Raw genomic sequence first — 19,986 nt, 5'->3', positions numbered from 1 at the left:
AGTTGAATATAGAAATACATGTCTCTCTCTACACTTACCTTGGCTCTAGCTTTTACTTCTAGCAACATATTTAAATCAATAGGTAAGTGAGAAGGCTGCATCATTAAGCAAAGCCAAGCACCCATCCATGGGCAAGCAGCTGCTACCACATACTGAACTGATGCCTTGCTCAAGAGTTCCATCCAAACCTATAAAGTAAAAAGAACATGAAAGTGAAACTTTCCTGTTAAGTACTAACAAAACCTAATATTTATTTTTAGGGATACTGAATCAAAATTTAAAAAGTAGAAATGGCACACATATTAATTTTAAAACTCAACAGAGGCTTATTTTGAAATTCTCTTTTTGGATGGGTTTATATACTACAAGAAGTAATGAAAGGAAAGCTGATTTTTTTTAAAAAGAGGAAAACAGAGCCTTCTCCAATATTTTATGGAAAACTTTAAAGTAAGAGTTGTCTCATTAAGTCACTACAATTCTTTTCATGCATCATAGGGATTGATACAAATGCAATATTATATTCAAGAAAACACTTTAACAGATAATAGCTCTGGATAAGTATTCACTGCTAAATTTTAAACTGGTAATATCCTAGTTGAATTAAAAACAGTGTAAGTCTCAATTCATGATCTTACTCAGTAAGGTATCTTTATTGATGCCTAACATTAAATTGGCTAGAACCAGCATGCAGAAATAACTCCACTTTTAAAAGTCTAAAATGAGCTAGTTACCTCAGAGACTAACAATTCAAAACAAATCCTCAAGATACAAGTGCCATTTTCCCCCACAAATGCTATTAAATATATCAAATGTCTCCTCCTTTTACAACTTCAACACATATGACTAACCTTGCTAATTTAAAAAAAGTACAAGTCTAAACTATGATAATTAAGACTTTTCATACTATCAAAATCCACCCCCCAAAATACTTGGAACTATAAGCATACTATAAACAGCAAAATCAGTCTTCCCTGTTTTATTTTCTGTATTAAGGCTTTCAGAAAGTGCTTAAAACAAAGCCTTAAAGGTCACAAAGTAAGAAAGCAGAATAAGAAATCTTTTGTCAATGGCTTGAATTTTAGCTTAAATAACATGCACTAATCTAACCAACAATTCCAGCTTGTTATGGCTAACTTAAAAAAAAAAAAAAAGGTGTATCGTACAAATTAAAATGCACAGGCCCAAAGGGACATTTTCACTTCCTTGATTTTTTTTTTTTTTTTTTAAAGCTTAAAGTACACATTCAAGCTTGGTTACAAAAATAAAACATGCATCAATTTTCATTTACCAACCAAGCACAAAGTTATTTTACACTGACTATGTATTTTAAAGTATACTCTCAGATATGGCTTCTTATAGTATTTAAGATACAGCAAGGACATGACTAATTTTTTCAAATAAAAAAATCAGCATTAATAAGTGGGTTTATTGGTCTTTTCTAATTTTATGATTTGACATAAAGTTTGTAAGATAATGGAGGATATATATATATATTGTTTCTATGACATGGTGTAGCATTTATATCTTTTTACTACAGCGATCTGTGACAGCAGCAGCTTCATTTTGTATTTTTTTTTTAACTGAAATTATAAAGTATCCATCTTAAAGATATCCACTATTCTAAAAATATGTACAGGGTATTCCTTTACTGGTAGAATTAAAAATGTGCAAATATCGGCTTTTTCAAAAAAATACTTTTTCTCTTAAAGGTTTAAAGATTTTTACTATATGTTATGTAAGAAAATGTAACCATAAATATTAGTTTTGTACCTATATTGTGCAATACTTAAAAAAATGGTATAAAGGTATTTTGAGGCAGTGCCTTACATGTTAAGAGAAACTAAAATAGTTCATATTGTATTATTCTCTAAAATTGGAAAGAAAAAAAGTGAAAAAGCATGGCTAACTTAACTATTACACTGCACAAGAAACCTACATTCCTATCTCATTATAAAGACTGCTAGACTTATCAAGTCTCTTGATGACTTTTAATTTCTTAAAAATCTCAGATCATAGTACAGACATTATGAAAGGCTTTAAAAAATCTACAAAACTTATAGAAAGAGGGATAAAGATATATTTATTGTACCTTGTGAATGAGATCCAGAATTTCCTGGCTACTTTCTAAAACACAGAACTGAAAAATATGTCGAAGCATATCAGGCAGTATAGGTATAAGCCAAGATGAAGAATTCTGAAAATAAAAACAGAATCAAAGGTATAGTGTTTAATTCTTTGTTGTCAGCTTATCTGAAATATAAGTCAAATAAGCTAAGTATTATCATGAAAAGATCACATGGCTTTATCAAAAATGTTCAGCTGGTGATAGATTTTGATAAGCTTGAGAGAAAACAAATATTATATTTGTTATTCCAAAGGTGGAGAAATTACATAGAATACAATCCCTGGGGAGCTAAAAAAAAATTATTAACACCCAAATAAGGTAAAATTATCCTCCACATAGAACCAAGCAGTAACCAGAAGTTTCTCCTTGATTATATCATACACCACTGCATTTTCAGAAAATTTGGAATAATAGGTTATTGCTGCTGTGCTAGATGATCAGAGTTTAAGTTCTATGTGTTCACTAGTAATACAAGTAATAAGTTTTAAGATAACACCCAACCTAGAAAATTGTACTTTGCATTCACTACAAAAAAAAGTTTTTAATCTATTTCAGGTAAGGGACATCTCGAAAATCTGATGAAAGTTATTAGGCCCACTCTTTTCTTAAAAAAACACACATTATGTATATACTTTGGTATATAATTTTGTTTCCAATATCAGAGGTTCAAATGTCTCCTCAAACCTAGATTAAAAACCTTAAGCTAAGGGATTTCTCAACATTTCAAAAGCCTACCTAAATCAAGTAGCCAAAAAGTATGTAACCAAATACTTATTATATACCCAGAATTCTCAACACAAGGAACTGTACATATTCTCAATGCTATTCAAATAATTACAAACTCATTTTGACCAGAAACACCAGAAAAATCAAATAAATTAGTTCACAGTACCTATCATCCAAACCACATCATGACTTTCTGAACACAAAAATACAGTGTCTGGAAGAAACTGAAGAGAAATTTGATACTTTTAACTGAAATTCCAGAAACACATGTTCCAATGATAGTATGTGCATAACTTAAAAAGCTACCTATCATTTTCTAGCCAGTGAAAAACTAATGACAAATATAGGACCTGGGCTTTACCTTCTCAAAAAGTTTAAAACAACTTACAAAAATCATCAACTGGGGGAGCATATTTACTAAGTTGGTAAACCATAATTCTTCTTTTTGAAGGAAAGGTAGGAAGAAGAAAATAAATTTCTATTTTTTCACCAGAGAGAATTAAAGACAACTAGAAAAACAGTAATAGTGATATACAGATAACTTAATATTATTAGTCTTTCATACTCTCTCTCTCCTGGTTTTGTTTTTGATAGGTCTCACTAAGTTGCTAAGGCTAGCCTTGAACTTGTGTTCCTAATGCTTCAGGCTCCCAAGCAGCTGGGATTACATTATAGATGGATGTCACTGTGCCCAGCTCCATAATCTCCTTTCATTTCTGATTTTCTCCATTATATTTACCAACTCTTCCCCTATCCTCAACTCCATTGATGGCAATTCAAAAAGTTTTTTGTGGATTTAGAAGCTACACCTGTAGATTCCTTTCTATCACCACCATTTATAACCAGGAAAATGTAACACAAATTGTAGGTATTTTCTCAGGCTATAAATTTTTGTTTGTATTTGTTATTTTAGCCAATTCTACATTATAATTACTTAAAAGAACCAGGGAGAAGAACAGAGACATGGGTAAAACACAAAAGATTTTTAAGGCAATAAAACTATTCTCTGTGATGTAATTGTGGATACATGACATTATTCATTTCTCAAATCAGTGGTTCACTGATACACACACATTCATAGATACACCATTGCAAGGGGGTTTGATTACCAAGCTAATAGCACAGTAAAAAAAAAAAAAAAGTCACATCTTCACTGTAAGTAATTACCGACTGAAACCGGTTTGGTTTTCTTAGGAGTTTCTATTTTGTACTCCCCAAGAGTACACTTAGGGAGTATAAAACACTTCCACATGCTAACATTACTCATTAATAAAGACACAGGAATTATAACATTTTCACAGATGTGATGGTATGCCACAGGGAAATATAATGAAAATAAGATTTCATGAACTATTAATTGTGGTTCTATTTAAAGACATTTTAGAAAATTATATACCTGTATACTTAAAATGGGCAAAATTTAAAAATCTGGACATCTTCCTTTTTAGTCTTCCAATTTTATCAGGGAAAACAAAAACATTACTAAAGATAATCAGAATAATTTCAAGAGAACAGAAGCTTCAATCTTTATGAGGCAGCAGTATGCTGGGTCAAGTCTGACCTTACCTAATTATTCTGGAATTATTGAGAATAATAGCTGGATACATGAAAAACTGAAACCAGAACAGTTACTAATAATTCAGAAGTGAGATTCATTTTCTTACTTTGTATGTAAGATGACTTCATATTCAGAAATGGGAAAGCAATTCAACCAATACTTAATCCATTTTGTCCCTATAAAAAATGTAGGTTAAAAAGCTGAATGTCAGACTTGAATCTGAATCTGAAGTAAGCAGCTCACTGTGAGCTATGTAGCTTATATGGGTTTGGGAAAGTTTCTTAATCTTTGATCATCAGTTCTCTCAAATGCAAAATAAAAATAGCAGTAGCCACTTCATATACAGTGTTTAGCACATCTCCTAGGATAAAACAAGCCAATAATAACTCAGATGATTATTATTTTATTATTAATATCACTTTTAAATATTGCATAAATATATAAATATTTACATAAATATGCTATATCCAAGAATATAAATAAGATTACCAAATTATAAGAAAAGAATTCTTGAAGTGCAAATGTTAGTGTTTTACTATCCGAACTACTAATTATTTATATTTGTATAGTATTAACATTTTCAAAGCACTTTCATATATGTTATCTCACTTAATCCATACAATTCTGAGGAAGGCTGCATAGGGATTTAACCAAAAAGAGTTAAATAATCTTGACTGAGGTCAAGAAGTCAACAGATAGTAGAATCAAAGTTAGAACACAGATCCTTCTGTTTAGTTAAAGGATCTTTTCATTATACCATTGAAGTGGTAACAAAATGCTCTAGTTTAATTTAATGTTAATAATTTAATAATCTTTAATTTATGATTGTTTCTATATAAGAATGTCAACTACTCAGCAATAGTAGGATGAGATAAACGGCAAGGAAGCAGCTCAGAAAATGGAAAGCAAGTTAAAGCAAGCATAAATTTTAACATTAGAGGGTTAACATCTCTCATCCAAATTGCCTAGTGCCAGATGTGTTTGAAATTCAGAATTTGCCAGGTACAGTGACACACACTTGTAATATCAGCAGTTCAGGAGGCTGAGGCAGGAAGACCGAAAGTTCAAAGCCAGCCTCAGCAACTCAGTGAGGCCCTCAGCAACTTAGCAAGACCCCATCTAAAAATAAAAAAATTAAAAAAGGGGCTGGGGATGTGGCTCAGTAGTTAAGTGCTCCTGGGTTCAATCACTGTTAAAAACATTTTTTTTTTCAGAACTTTTCAAATTTTAGAATAATGACGTTGTATGTATTGTACATAATGTAAACATCCAATAAGTCTGAGGCAGTACTTAAATGAAATATATTATTTCTGAAGCAAAATATAGGAATAGGTCCATTAAGAAGGAAAAAAAGAGTAGAGAGCCTCTATTCAGTATAGTTTGCAATCAAATGAATAGTTTTATAAACTGACTCAATTTACAAGAAGTTTTGGATTTCAGAACTGCAGGTAAGAGATCATGGAATTGAATCAATCAATAAGTATCAGATAATTTGTGAAGAATACAGTAACTGCCTCAAACATGGTTTATTTTGATCTTTAGCACATGTGCTATGATCACAAGATTAAAAATAAAAATTAAGTTTTCACTGCATATTAATGCTTTTATCAAAATAATATTTTAAATACAGAAAAATCACAATGAGTTACTAAAGTTGGAATAGATTTGTGGCACTAAAGATTTTGACTTATTCCATGAAGGGATACTCAGAGGCAGAAGGAGAACTGACATTTAGTAAGGTGAGGGTGAGGATAGGGAGTTGCAAAAGCAGAGTGATGAGACATGTGCAAAGATATTCTGATCAATGAACATAATTATAATTGTGATACAGAGATAGAATTGGAATATTTTATTGACTCCTGACTATAAATATGGAAACAGATTAAAAGTAGATTTAAAATTGATAAAAGCCAGATATCTGAAGACCAAGAAAGAGAGGAATTTAATTCTAATATAGAGTCAACGACAAACTACTAACAACTTTGCAAATAATTGAAGCTATGCTCCCCCAAATTTTTGTTCAAAGACTTAATCCTCTCCCTCCAGAAAAACTATTGACTGTATTGAAACTAAGCACTGGAGTAAGAATGATAATATTTTCTATAAACATGTAAAAGGAAAGAAGTAGGTAAATTAAAAAACAAGTGATATTTAAACAAGATTACAACTTATTTTTAAATTTTCTTAAATAATGTAAATCCATAAGATAAAAACTAAAACAAATGCCAATTGTGGATGATAAAACATGAATGATTTAATTCCTTGCTCTTTTCTCTACTTAAACCCACCCACCCCCCGCAAAAGTAATAATGGTTGTAGTTGTAAAAGATTCTTTTAAAAAATTTTTCTGTAATGGTAGATGGGCAGAATGCCATTATTTTATTTGTTCATTTATATGTGGTGCTAAGGATTGAACCCAGCGCCTCACACATGCCAGGTGAGCGCTCTGCCACTAAGCCACAGCCCAGCCCCTAAAAGATTTTTTTTTAAGGGTTCGCTTTATACTACTATTTGAAAAAACATAACAAAAAAAAAAAAAATCAAACAAAAGTAGTAAAGGATATAAAAGGACATTTATGAAGGTCAAAAGCAGAATGTACTGAGGATGAATAATTAACCACAGCTACAGTCTTCAGTGGTAAGGATACTGTGAGGAAGACTCAGGGCAGTGACAAAGTACACAATGACCTATAATCAGCAGTATTAAGTTTCAATGACAGCATTACCCAGTAAAAAGATACTCCGAAGAAGTAATAGTTATTCTATGTATGTATAACATGTCAAAATACATCCTACTGTCACATATATCTAGAAAGAAAAAAAAAGATACTCTGAAGGTAAAGGCAAGACACAATGGGAAATTTCATTAATGATGCTATCAAAAAGGTTTTTTTAATTTATTCACATATAGTGCTGGAGTTGAACCCAGGTCTCATACATGCTAGGCAAGTGCTCTACTACTAAGCTACAACCAGCCCTCAAAAAGTTTGTTTTGTTGAAAGTATTGGAGATAGAACACAAGGGCCTTGTGCATGTTAGGTAAGTGCTCTACCATTGAGCTACCTCTATCCATTTTTTTTTTTTTTTTTTTGGAAGACAGGATCTCACTAAATTGCTCAAGTTGGCCTTGAACTAGCAGGCCTCCTGCCTCAGTCTCCTAAGTAGGTGGGATTGCAGGTGTGCATCACCACGCCCTGCTAAAAAGAAATCTTGAAATTCAACAAGAATAAAACAAGCAACCCAATTTAAAAATAGGAGAGCTGAGGTTGTGGCTTAGTGGTAGAATGCTCTCTTAGTACCTGCGAGCCCCTAGGTTCGATCCTCAGCACCACATAAAAATAAATAAATAAAAATAAAGGTATTGTGTTCAACTACAACTAAAATACTAAAAAAAAAAATTAAAAAATGGGTAAGATCTGAACAGACACCTCACCAAAGAAGACAGACAGATGGTAGATAAGCATATAAAGGTGTTCGATATCATCTGTCATTAGGAAACTGCTAAAACAATGAAATACTACTACATAACTACAAGGATGGTTAAGATCCAAAATAAACAACTGCTAGCCAGGGTATGAAGTAACAGGGACTCTAAACCATGGCTAGTAAAATGTAAAATCACAGTCACTTTGGAAGATAATTTGGTGATTTCTTATAAAATTAAATATACGGTTACTATATTATATAGCAATTGTGCTCCTTGAAACTTACAGGAGTTGAAAACTTATAAAAAATCTGCATAATGACATTTATAATAGCTTTATTCCTAATTGCCAAAAACTTGAAGTAACCAAGATGTTCTAAAGTAGGTAAATAGATAAATAAACCGTAATATGTCCATATGATGGGATATTATTCAGTGATATTCAGTGACAAATGAGCTACCAAGTCATAAAGATAGCAGAAACAATTTCATATTGCTAAGTTAAATAAGTCAATATGAAAAAGACTGAACACTATATGATTTCAACTGTATAATATTCTGGGAAAGGCAAAACTAAGACATTAAGATGATTTAGTAGTTGCAAGGAATTAAGGGAGTGAAAAGGTGGGATGAACAAGAAGTACAAGGGATTTTTAGTGCAGCTTAAATACTCTGATGATACTGTAAAACTGGATATATGTTATTATTGTGTATTTGTCAAAAAAAAAGAGAATCTACAACACAAAGAGTGAACCCTAATGTAAAATAAGGACTTTTGCTAATAATATTGGCTAATCAATTTTAATAAATGTACCACACCAATACAAGATACTAACAATGGAGAAATTGTGAGGATAGTGGAAGGGATGTAAGGGTATATGGGAACTCTACTTTTCCCTTAGTTTTTCTATAAATCTAAATTACTCTTAAAAATCAAATCTGTATGTTAAAAAAAAAAAAAAAGATCAAGTAGAAGGAATAGATTTGACAGCTTTGAGAGGTTTTTCTAAAGTATATTTAAGACTGATTACATCAGAAATATTTAGGCAAAAAAAAAATCATAAAACTACACGAAAATGAAATGAAAATTAAGAACAATACATGCCAGTTGTCATATCAACCCATGCCTGATCAACAGAGAATTATAAAACACCTGATAGTTTTTCTGCAGAGAAGATTCTGATTAGACAAAATCAAAATAAGGCAAAACTCAACTTACAAATGTTTATTCACAGTTTGACACAATATCATGCTGCAGGTTAAAACAAATCTACATAGAATATTCCTAATTCACATGGAAACACATGGTTAATGGACACAAGAGAGACATTTTATTCATGCAATAATCTATTACCTAAAAAAGTTAACCACTGCTTTTTTAAAGATGACTGGCCCAAACTATAGTACAATATAGCACGCTATTAACAATAGATTCCTTACTGATATTTCCCCTCAGGTATTTTGTTTTACCTATTTGGGGTTATTTTAACAATAGGAGTGTGAAGCCTTTTAAAACAGGGCAGGACTCATTAGCTCACCACAGACTACATTCACCCACTGATATTACCTAAAGGATCCCTGTACGTATTTCAATATGCGACTCCTCAAGTATATTTCCTTGGAAATATCATACTCTTAAGAGTAAACTTAAAGAGAAGGCAATAATATGGGAATTCAGTGGTCAGTCTTTAAGAGCTATACTTCAAAGCTTCCAATGTAGTCTTTCTAACCTGGGATAAGTTCTGCCAATCACCAGTTATCAACCATACAAGGCAAGCAAAGACTGAATAACAGGTTTTCTATAGGGAGGGGCTAGTCAATCATTCAGCAAATACTGAGGACCTTGTATGTGTTAAGCACTACTCCAAGTGCTAAGAATACAACTAGAACTAAATATTTAAATATTTCTGCCCTCATGGTGATTGTATTCTTCTATATAGGCCCAACATTCTGATCATTGAATATGTAGCAAGGGAAAGCTAATGATCAGGTTTATTTTATGAAATTAATTTATATAAATTCCAAGACTGCTATATACAGTTATTAGTTCTTACCTGGTCCTGTGTTGATAATAACGTAAACAGAGTTTCCAATGCTGCTCTTCGAACTGATGATATAGTGTGATGCAAAAAAGGCCAGACACGTGGAACTAAAACTGTAAGTGACTGCTGAATACTAATAAAGAAGACACAAATTAATCTTACTCATTCTCAGTTGAAACTCCATACAGTACCTACATATCATTCTCATGCGGATCATGATACTGATATCAAGTGTCTTTCTGATGAATAAAAGATGATTCTATCTTACTTGCATATGAACATTCACTTAACATCCTCATTCAGGCAAGCGCACTACCGCTTGAGCCACATCCCCAGCCCCTTAACATCCTCGTTCAAAACTGTTATCACAGCACCAAGAGTCAGAGGAAATGCAGCAGAAAGAAAGTTTTTCTTTGGCCCTAATGCCATGAATACCCTTTATGAAGTTAGAACTTTCCAAAATAACTATATTTATAACTATGTTTACTAAGGAAAATGGGACACATATTCTAGCTACAAAATCAGGTTTGCCAATCCTTATTCCAGCCCCATGGCTAACCCCAATGGGAGATGCACTTAAGTTTAACCCCCCTTTAAGGCCATCTCTGCCATGTATCTAAGGAGCAAGAGATAGTATGATGGTAGCTCTGAAATTTGTTATCCTGGTTTAGCATTACTAAGTTAGAAAACCTTTTTTTTTTTCTTCTCACATATTAGTTTTTAAATGGGAAAAGAGAAGTCTATGCTAACTTGAGCCATAAGATTCTTGCCACATTCATGAGTCAGTTGTAAAAGTTTCCTAGAATTAGGAAATGATTCATAAGTAGCATTTGAAATATACACCTCTGTAGAAAAAGGCATGAACAAAAAAAGAACATGCCAAGATTAATTTCTTATCTATTCATCTCTAATGTTTCCTCTCAGGACTCCTGTCTTTTAATATTATTTTTATTACTTGCAAGTTTGTATGAACATTACTTCTTGCACTTCAGTTCATTTACACATGTACTAAGTTCATTTATAAAATTCTAGTTTGAACACATGCACACAAAGACATAAGAGACTTAAAATACATAAAGCATTATAACAATGTCTTGTTAATAGTATAATTGTTCATGCACCAAAAAACATGCTGCATCCCTTCTTATATAAGCTGCAAAGTATCTGCCAAATAACACACACATGAAGCAAAATTTCTAATAATGCAATTTTGAAATAAACAAATAAAAGCCTAGAAAACTACATTATTTCACATCAATATCCCAGAATTTTCAGAACATCATTTCATTTTCTTACATTATCTAGTTTTTCTGACACCATCCTATAAGGCGCAAATAAATGTCAGATCCACTCCAGCCTTTTTTTTTTTTTTTAAGTTTTATTGGAACACAGGCAAGTTCATTCCTTTATGGGTTTTATATGGCTGTTTTCATGCTGTAACTGCAGAATGGAGTAGTTGTGACAGACACTGTTTGACTCACAAACCAAAAATATTTACTATCTGTGCCTTCACTGAAAAACTTTACCAACTCTTGATTTAGAGCAATTTAAAATCTCTGCATTTTGCAATTTAGGGAGAGTTTTCATACGGATAAACTCACTTAATTCCTATAATTTTCATTAGTAATTAAAGCATACAAAAAGTAGGAAACCCCATACATGTACCACCACTTCAATTTCTCTCTTCTGTTTTTACAAACACTTATTTTGCTATTCCTACTTATGTGCTGTCCTACTAGTCTAAATTTAGTGTTAAAATAAAAGCAAGTCATATTATTTGAGAGCTTCTCTACATGTTTCTTTATACATCTAATTTCCACTGGAAATACTTATAAGCCAGCACATTCTTAAGTCACAATTTTACAAACTTTCATTGACCGCCCTCACAAAGAAAAGTAATTAACATTCTCAACTGTGAATTTTTAAAACTTGCATAGAACGAGTCAATAATATTTAGGAGCCAGTCTTAAAAGATAGGGAACACACTAATTAACTGAGCTTTACATTAAATATCAGGATATCAAAGCCATTAACTTTAAATTTCTGATGTATGTTTTTGGCTTCACCTAATCTCTGCCTTTGAGCATAATAGTATTATGTATTCACTTTCTGATAAGAAATTACTGAAATCAAGAATAAGAATTGAGGAAATTAACATTACAAAGAAAAAGTTCAGGGGCTGGAGGCTGTAGCTCAGTGCTAAAGTACTTGCCTCACATGTGTAAGGCACTGGGTTCATTCCCCAGCACCACATAAAAATAAATAAAGATACTATATGTTCATCTACAACTAAATAAATATTAAAAAAAAAAAAGTTCACAGAAAGAAAGTTTTTGAAAATAGAAAGCTGATGGTCAAGTATAATCCTATAAACTTAATATCATTAAATAATGTCTACATTATGGGACCAAAGCCGGTAACAATATGTAATGATTATGTTTTTAAAGTGAACTATTTTATGGACTTACATAACTAAAGTAACTCTAGGATAAGGAAACTGGGGGTAGAGGAGAAGCATGGAAGACTGAATTCAGAACCTTGTGCATGCCAAACACACTCTATTACTAAGCTATGCCTATCCCTGAAAATAACTTCTTGCCCCAAATGTGTTGTGGCTACAATAAGGAGAAAAGGGCTGCCTGTGATCTTTGCCATCCTCAACTTAAATTTTATTACTCTTAAGATTAATTATTTGAAAAGGGTATGTAAAGAATAATAATCAAAAATAATTACCTGCATTGTTGGACCTGAGGATAAGTTAACAAAGATGAAAGAAGAGTCATAATACTATTTGTTGAAGCTGTGAGATCATCTAATTCCAGAAGAGCATCCCATAATGTATTTATAATGAAGGGTACCTATAAGATCAATTTTCAAGAAAAGTTATCAACTTTACACAAAAATTTCACAAGCCCTACCAATCCAAATTAACTTTGATAGTGGCAGTTTTAAACAAAGTTAAGAGGGAGATATTATTTGCTATTAACATATCTCTATCCCTCTTTTTAGTGCCATTAAACTCTACTTTGGCATTTCCCTTCCTAACCATATTCACACTGGGCAGAAAATAAAATAGCCAATATTGTATTTTATATAAAAAACTAAACTCTGAAGATACTGTACAGAAATACAAGACATGCCCCTTTATATAAAGCAATCTTGCTACATTTAAAATGGTACTAGCCATCATGAAAAGACAAATTTAATTTCTGAGCTCAAAATACAATGCTAGTTACACATTTAACTATTGTGTTCTGGATTTGATAAAATGGAATATCACATATAACTTAAAACAATCACTTAAAAAAACGAGGAACCAACCTAGATGCCCTTCAATAGATGAATGCATTAAAAAAATGTGGCATATATACACAATGAAATATTACTCAGCAATAAAAGAGAATAAAATCATGGCATTTGCAGGTAAATGGATGGAGTTAGAGAAGATAATGCTAAGTGAAGTTAGCCAATCCCAAAAAAAACAAATGTCGAATATTTTCTATGATATAAGGAGGCTGATTCATAGTGGGACAGGGAGAGGGAACATGGGAGAAATAGATGAACTTTAGATAGGGCAGAGGGATTGGAGGGGAAGAAAGGGGGCATGGGATTATAAATGATGGTGAAATGTGATGATCATTATTATCCAAAATACATGTATAAAGACACGAATTAGTGTGAATATATTTTGTATACAACCAGAGATATGAAAAATTGTGCTCTATATGTGTAATAAAAATTGTAATGCATAATGCTATCATATATATATAAAAAAATGAAACCAGATTAAAAATTATTTCAAAAACTAAAATAAAAACAAACAAAAAATAAGGAGAAATTCTTTCCTCTCAAGGAATGTCTCTGTATATTATGTATAGGAAGAGAGTAAACAGGCACAATTCATTCTTCTCAGGGACAACATATATATTCAACATTACATGCACCAGAGGATATCTGTCACAAGAAAATTGAGGAAAAAATCCATATCCCAAATGTAAATATGCTCTACAGAAAACAACAACAACAAACAAAAAATACTAAAAAGTTTAATTTACTTTTTGTGTCTGAAGATAGACTAGGCTTTCAACTACAGGCACTAATGATGCTGCAGCAACCGCTCTGACATCATCATCAAGATCCTGGAGTCCTTCAATTATTCTAGTTAAAACTTTAGGCAATAAAGTATTAATTACATCCTGTAAAATAGTACATCAAAACTGATTAGTTTTCTACAGTACAACTGTTGTGCTTAAACATTTCTATCAAATTTGCCATGTGATAGCATAAAGTCCAACATTTATATATTTTTAAAAATCACACCCACAGAAAAGAAAAATAACATCAGTAGAAGCCAACATAAACAATCCCATGTGAGAAAGACTATTAAGTACTTTTTTTTTTTTTAAAGAGAGAGTGAGAGAGGGAGAGAGAGAGAGAGAGAGAGAATTTTCATATTTATTTTTTAGTTATCGGCGGACACAACATCTTTGTTTGTATGTGGTGCTGAGGATCGAACCCGGGCCGCACGCATGCCAGGCGAGCGCGCTACCGCTTGAGCCACATCCCCAGCCCCGATATTAAGTACTTTATTACTGATGTGTCTTCAATATCTGAAGATGTTTCCTAAATAAGATTACAGATTTTATATATATATATATATATATATATATATATATATATATATATATATATAGAGAGAGAGAGAGAGAGAGAGAGAGAGAGAATTTATTTATTTATTTTTTTAGTTTTTGGCGGACACAACATCTTTGTTTGTATGTGGTGCTAAGGATCAAACCCGGGCCACACGCATGCAAGGTGAGCGCACTACCGCTTGAGCCACATCCCCAGCCCAAGATTACAGATTTTCTGTGTGAACATGGACACACACATACACAGGGTAGAACCTTAGCTCCATTTCTTATTCAATGTCAGGGACAACCAAAGCAGGTATGAGAGAAGAGAAAAAGAAAAGGCATCCCTTGCTGCTTCTCACTATTCCCATCTAATCTCTTCTCATTTTCCCCAGTAGGACCGGCACCCAGAAACTACTTCTTTGATCATACACTAGGGGTCTCCCTGAGAATTGGTCTTGCTATGAAATAGGGAGAGCTAAAACTAGTAAGGCGTTTCCATTTGTAAGAAACACTGCTGTTCTCTACATGGGCTACAGATCACAACATAGAAAAGCAGTTTTTGTTTGTGAGGGTGATGGGTGTGGAAAAAGTACTAGAGCCAGGAAAAATAAGGAAGGAAGTAAAGAAGAAAATAAGGTACAGAGAGCCCTTGAGTTAACAAGCAAAAATCACAAGGAAATGTCATGTTGTTGGCAGTCATTTAAAACAAAACAAAAAAACCTTAGAAAACTTCAAAAAGCTGTGAGCTTGTATTTAAGGACAGGAAGGGAGTTTTCAATTCTTTTACATCATGAACAAGACAAGAGAGGAAAAGCTGGTCCAAAGCATTAAGGAGCCATTCTGTGTGGTTAATGAAAATAAACTAAGAGGAACAACCCCCACCCCCAGCATGCTTCAAACCATGAAGGATTTACCTGACGAACTGCCAAAGCATATTTTATTCCCAGTAGACCACCATGCCTAACTTCCCATTGTTCTTGTGTAAGTAATTTTAGCAGCACATCCACAGTCTTATGAACTCCTGTTTCATTCATGTGTTTCAAAACCACACCTAATGTCTGAGCGCAAGTTTCCCGAACTGGTGCTACAACCTATAGATGAGAAAGAAAGAGAAGTTATATTTGCAAAAATATACAAACTTATTTTCTATAATTTAAAATTTGACTGGGCAAAAGCTTCATTTTGATGAGACTTACTTCATCAGAAACAAAGTCTCCAAATCTATCCAATGCAAAAACACAAAGGAGTCTAATAACTAAGTCTTCCAACCATTCTTGATGCTGCTGAATCATCTATCAAAACATAATCAGTTTTTTAATAACAAAAATCACACTTTGTAAATAGGTCTTTAGGAATAACTTAGATCCAAAATAAAAATAAAATACTAGGACAGACTATTTTATTTTTTTTTTAAATTTTTAATGTTTATTTTTCAGTTTTCGGTGGACACAACATTTTTATTTTATTTTTTTGTGGTGCTGAGGATCAAACCCAGTGCCCCGCACATGCCAGGAGAGCGCGTTACGGCTTGAGCCACATCCCCAGCCCCTAGGACAGACTATTTTAGCCGAATGAACAATAACCAAAAAGTAGAACCATTCTAATTACTACCTTTAAAAATTAAGTATATCCTCTTTGCTGATTTAATTTGACTCCTACATAGTATATAAAAAGTCTTAAATTGATGGATTCTCTTACTTGTACTTCAAAGAGAAACTAATGACTTAAGGTTGCTCAGGTATCAAATAAACTTGTTACATATCTACTATTCTAATACCAGTGTCTCATGCTACAACAATCATGCTACTCTCGAACCTTTCACTAACCTCTTATTCACCTTACTCTTCCACTTCATTATGTCTTGCTCAAATACTCTTGCTTCTACATATTTTCCCACTCAATGTTTCCAAACATGTCCTTCCCCAAACTCATTTTTCCTGTTTATAAACAAACATCCTATCTTTCCTTTTTGCCTCTTCATTTTTTAAAAAATTTTGTTTATCAATGGATCTTCATTTTATTTATTTATTTATATGAGGCACTGAGATTCAAACCCAGTGCTTCACACATGCTAGGTAAGCACTCTACCACTCATAATTCTCCCTATTATTTACCCCTCACTCCTACTTCATGATGCATACTTTTGTCACTTCCCTCTACGAGAAAAACAAACCAATTACTAAAAAACTTGGTGATATTCAGAGCTTTAATACACTTACCTCTTCTAAAGTGCTATCTCCCATTTTACCACCACTTTTTCCATGAGCTTTAAGAATTTCCCTTAGTCCAGTGCCTGCACCATGTCGAACCTAAAAAGAACCAAAGAAGCAAATGTCAGAGATGAAATGTTTAAAGAAACCAATCTTTCCTTCAATTAAGAAAAAGGGAGGGCTGGGGTTGTAGGTCAGTGGTAGAGCACTTGCCTCGCATGTGTGAGGCACTGGGTTTAAGCCTCAGCACTACACCAAAAATAAATAAATAAATAAATAAAAATAAAGACATGGTGTCCATCTACAACTAAAAAGGGGGCGGGGCACTGGGCACAATGGTGCACGCCTGTAATTCCAGTGGCTCAGGAGGCTGAGGCGGGAGAATCAAAGCCAGCCTTAGCAAAAGCAAGGCACTAAGCAACTCAGTGAGACCCCCGTGTCTAAATAAAACACAAAATAGGGCTGTGAATGTGGCTCTGTGGTAGAGTACCCGAGTTCAATCCCTAGTTCTCCCTCATCCCCCCTGCAAAAAAGGAAGAACTGAGGATGTAGCTCTGTGGTAAAGTGATCCTGGTTTCATTCCTCAGTACTGCAAAAATAAACAAACAACAACAACAACAAAAACACCTATTCTAAAAATCTTTCTACGATATAAATCCACATGATTGTCACTCTATCTCCTATCTGCATTTCAGAACTATCCATAATAAGGGAAAAGGGAGAATAAAGAAAGCATTATATTTTTTTTTCAGTCTCAAAACAATATTTTAGAACTATATGCATCAAAAATAAGCTCTAGCTCTGGCACATGCCTGTAATTCCAGTGACTAAGGAGGCTGAGATATAGGAGAATAAGAAGTTCAAGTCCAGCCTTAACAACTCTAAGAGACCCTTGGCATCTTAGCAAGATACTGTCTTGAAATTTTTAAAAAATAATAAAATAAAAAGGACTGGGATGTGGCTCAGTGGTAAAAGCTCCAAGGTAATCAGTGTTAAGTGCCAAAAAATGAAAATTCAACAAAATGTCTCATGACTAATGCTTTACTGTTGCCCTGGGATAAATCGCCTTTCTTAGTGAAGGTAAGGATACTTTCTCCAGTGTCATCTGGAAGGGAGGAAAAAAAAAAAAGCTACTGACACCATACTCAAAACCTCATTTGAGCCAAGACTTGAATATCAACAGGAGTACATAAAAGAACAGAAATGCTGCTAAAACCTTTCAAAGCATTTTTTTTCCCCCTTCGCTGTGCTGGGATAATGCATAGTATGCAAGTGCTCTACTACTGAGTTACATTCCCAAGCCCAAAGGAAAAAAAAAAAAAATTTATTTTTTAGTTACCCTAGGGCCAAAGGGGGACAGACTAGGTTAAGACTACCAATTCAACAAATTCAATCAAATGTTTCACTATCATCTTTCTTACATACTGAACTCTGTTCAAGATTTTCTTTGAAGAATATTTTTGAGGGTGAAAAACTGGTTTTGAAACCACTCCTTGTTTTTTTTTGTGTGTAGAGAATTAAAATCAGGGTCTTGTGCGTGCTAAGCACAGGCTTATTGAGCTATATCCCCAACCTCTGAAAGTACTGTTCTTGATTAATCAAAACTATCCATTCAAAGAAAAGGAAACAATGCCTAGGAGAAAAATGCATGCTTTTAGATTATAGTCAACAGAATGAAAAGAAATAAACAATTCACTTTAAAGTATGACTAAAAGGATATAAAAGGAGAAAAGCCAGTCTTAATTTTTCTACTTCAAGGTCAATGATATGATGTGCCCTGATGTCCTAGTCTCTAGAGAAGATTAGAGACCCTTGACAAAGTATACTGGGTCAAGACACTGTTTCCTTCATCAGCACAAAAAATAAGAGCCCAGAGAAACTGTAATGAAGATATCTTACCTCCCAGGAGGGATTAAAAAGGTCATTGCAAAGTTCTTCACAAAAGCTTTCCAAAGGCCATTCATTTGTCTGAATAAGAAAGAAAGTTACTACTAGTTTAAAAGATCTGTTTTATGCTAACATTTAGTAATTCAATAACAGTATTATTCATTTGTAGGCTTAAGTGGCAGTAATTAAGCTCTAAATTTTTTTAAAATAACTATTTTTTAGTAATAAAGATGCAAAATGTTTACCAATAAAATTTCTCAACTGATAAATTATTCAGTACTCTCAACTGGACATTAGCTTCAGAAATTATAAACAATTTTAACAGACACTTTAGGCTATTTCAGTAGTACCTCTTCAATTAAGGAAGAGCTGTCTGGAATGTTGTCAATCAAGACTTTGGAATCATTTGCAGTCTGATTAACAACAACATTTGCTATTTTCCGTCTCTTTTCTTCTGGCTCCCCATCAGTGCTATCATTGCTAAAAAATAAAAGACATCATTTCAAAAAGTAGGCAAAGGATAATGTGAACCACAATGAATGTAAGAAAATCCATCACTTGAATAAATGCTCTAGCATATTCTGCTTATATGATTTATTAAAAATCTCATGTATCAAATAACTGAAAGTAACTACTTAATATTTTTTGAGCCAAATATATCCCACCACTCTATGGGTCAATGAATGCTTCCTTTCAAATTGGATGCCAAATCTAATGATCACTCTTTCTTCCCCCGTAGAACCAGCTCCATTCCTTTTTAAACTACAACAATGTAATCTGGCCTAGCATAACACCATCTTCTTTAGGCTTCAGTATTCTGGAGAAAACGAATATGCTGAATAATACCGGGTTCATGAAAGAAATCTGAGCCTCCCTAACCTCAACCTCTATTATTCTTCCCTTAATTTTCCCCAATCTAGCTACATTGGTTGGTCACTTTACATTCTTAAATATATTAGGTGTGTCTCCATTGTTAGATATTTGCTTTTATAATTTTCTCTATTTGGAATGTCTTTTTCTAGATAGTCAGAGCCACTCTTACTTCTTTCTTATCTTACTCAGAAATCACTTCTGTGAAGCCCTTCCAGGCCATCCAATCTAAAATTTCAAATTCTGTATCCACATTTCTTCCTCATTTTATCCTTTTCTCCACATTTAACCCTTATCATTAAAGTGACAAACATATATAACACAACATATCTCATTATACATCTTTCTTTCCCTTTAAGCTCCAATGGCAGAAATTCTAATCTATTATATTCACTACTGAATACTCTGGGCCTACAACAGTACCTGGCAGATAGAAAGTATTTAACAACTTTAGTGGGATGAATGATTTGTAAACTCTGAAAAATAAGTCTGTCTTTCCAACACTCAAAT

At 33.1% G+C, this 19,986-nt stretch overlaps 1 protein-coding gene across 2 annotated transcripts in view; it reads right to left on the bottom strand.

Moving 5' to 3' along the window:
• Positions 1–19,986, bottom strand: part of Btaf1 (B-TFIID TATA-box binding protein associated factor 1) — a 91,581-nt gene that overhangs the window by 38,242 nt on the left and 33,353 nt on the right. Inside the window, exons 7-16 of one of the 2 annotated variants that reach the window (XM_076834631.1) lie at positions 18,957–19,086; positions 18,619–18,687; positions 16,729–16,818; positions 15,706–15,801; positions 15,424–15,600; positions 13,931–14,071; positions 12,609–12,733; positions 9,888–10,008; positions 2,090–2,194; positions 39–188 (exon numbers count right to left, since the gene is read on the bottom strand). In XM_076834631.1, coding sequence (XP_076690746.1) covers positions 39–188; positions 2,090–2,194; positions 9,888–10,008; positions 12,609–12,733; positions 13,931–14,071; positions 15,424–15,600; positions 15,706–15,801; positions 16,729–16,818; positions 18,619–18,687; positions 18,957–19,086 — 1,204 coding nt within the window. The remainder of the gene's footprint in view (positions 1–38; positions 189–2,089; positions 2,195–9,887; positions 10,009–12,608; positions 12,734–13,930; positions 14,072–15,423; positions 15,601–15,705; positions 15,802–16,728; positions 16,819–18,618; positions 18,688–18,956; positions 19,087–19,986) is intronic. The other variant, XM_076834632.1, reaches the window with a different exon arrangement.

Source organism: Callospermophilus lateralis, chromosome 15 (genome assembly GCF_048772815.1).
Source record: "Callospermophilus lateralis isolate mCalLat2 chromosome 15, mCalLat2.hap1, whole genome shotgun sequence".
NCBI lineage: Eukaryota > Metazoa > Chordata > Mammalia > Rodentia > Sciuridae > Callospermophilus > Callospermophilus lateralis.
Note: the sequence above shows the minus strand (reverse complement) of the source record. Positions and strands in the feature narration are given on the sequence as shown.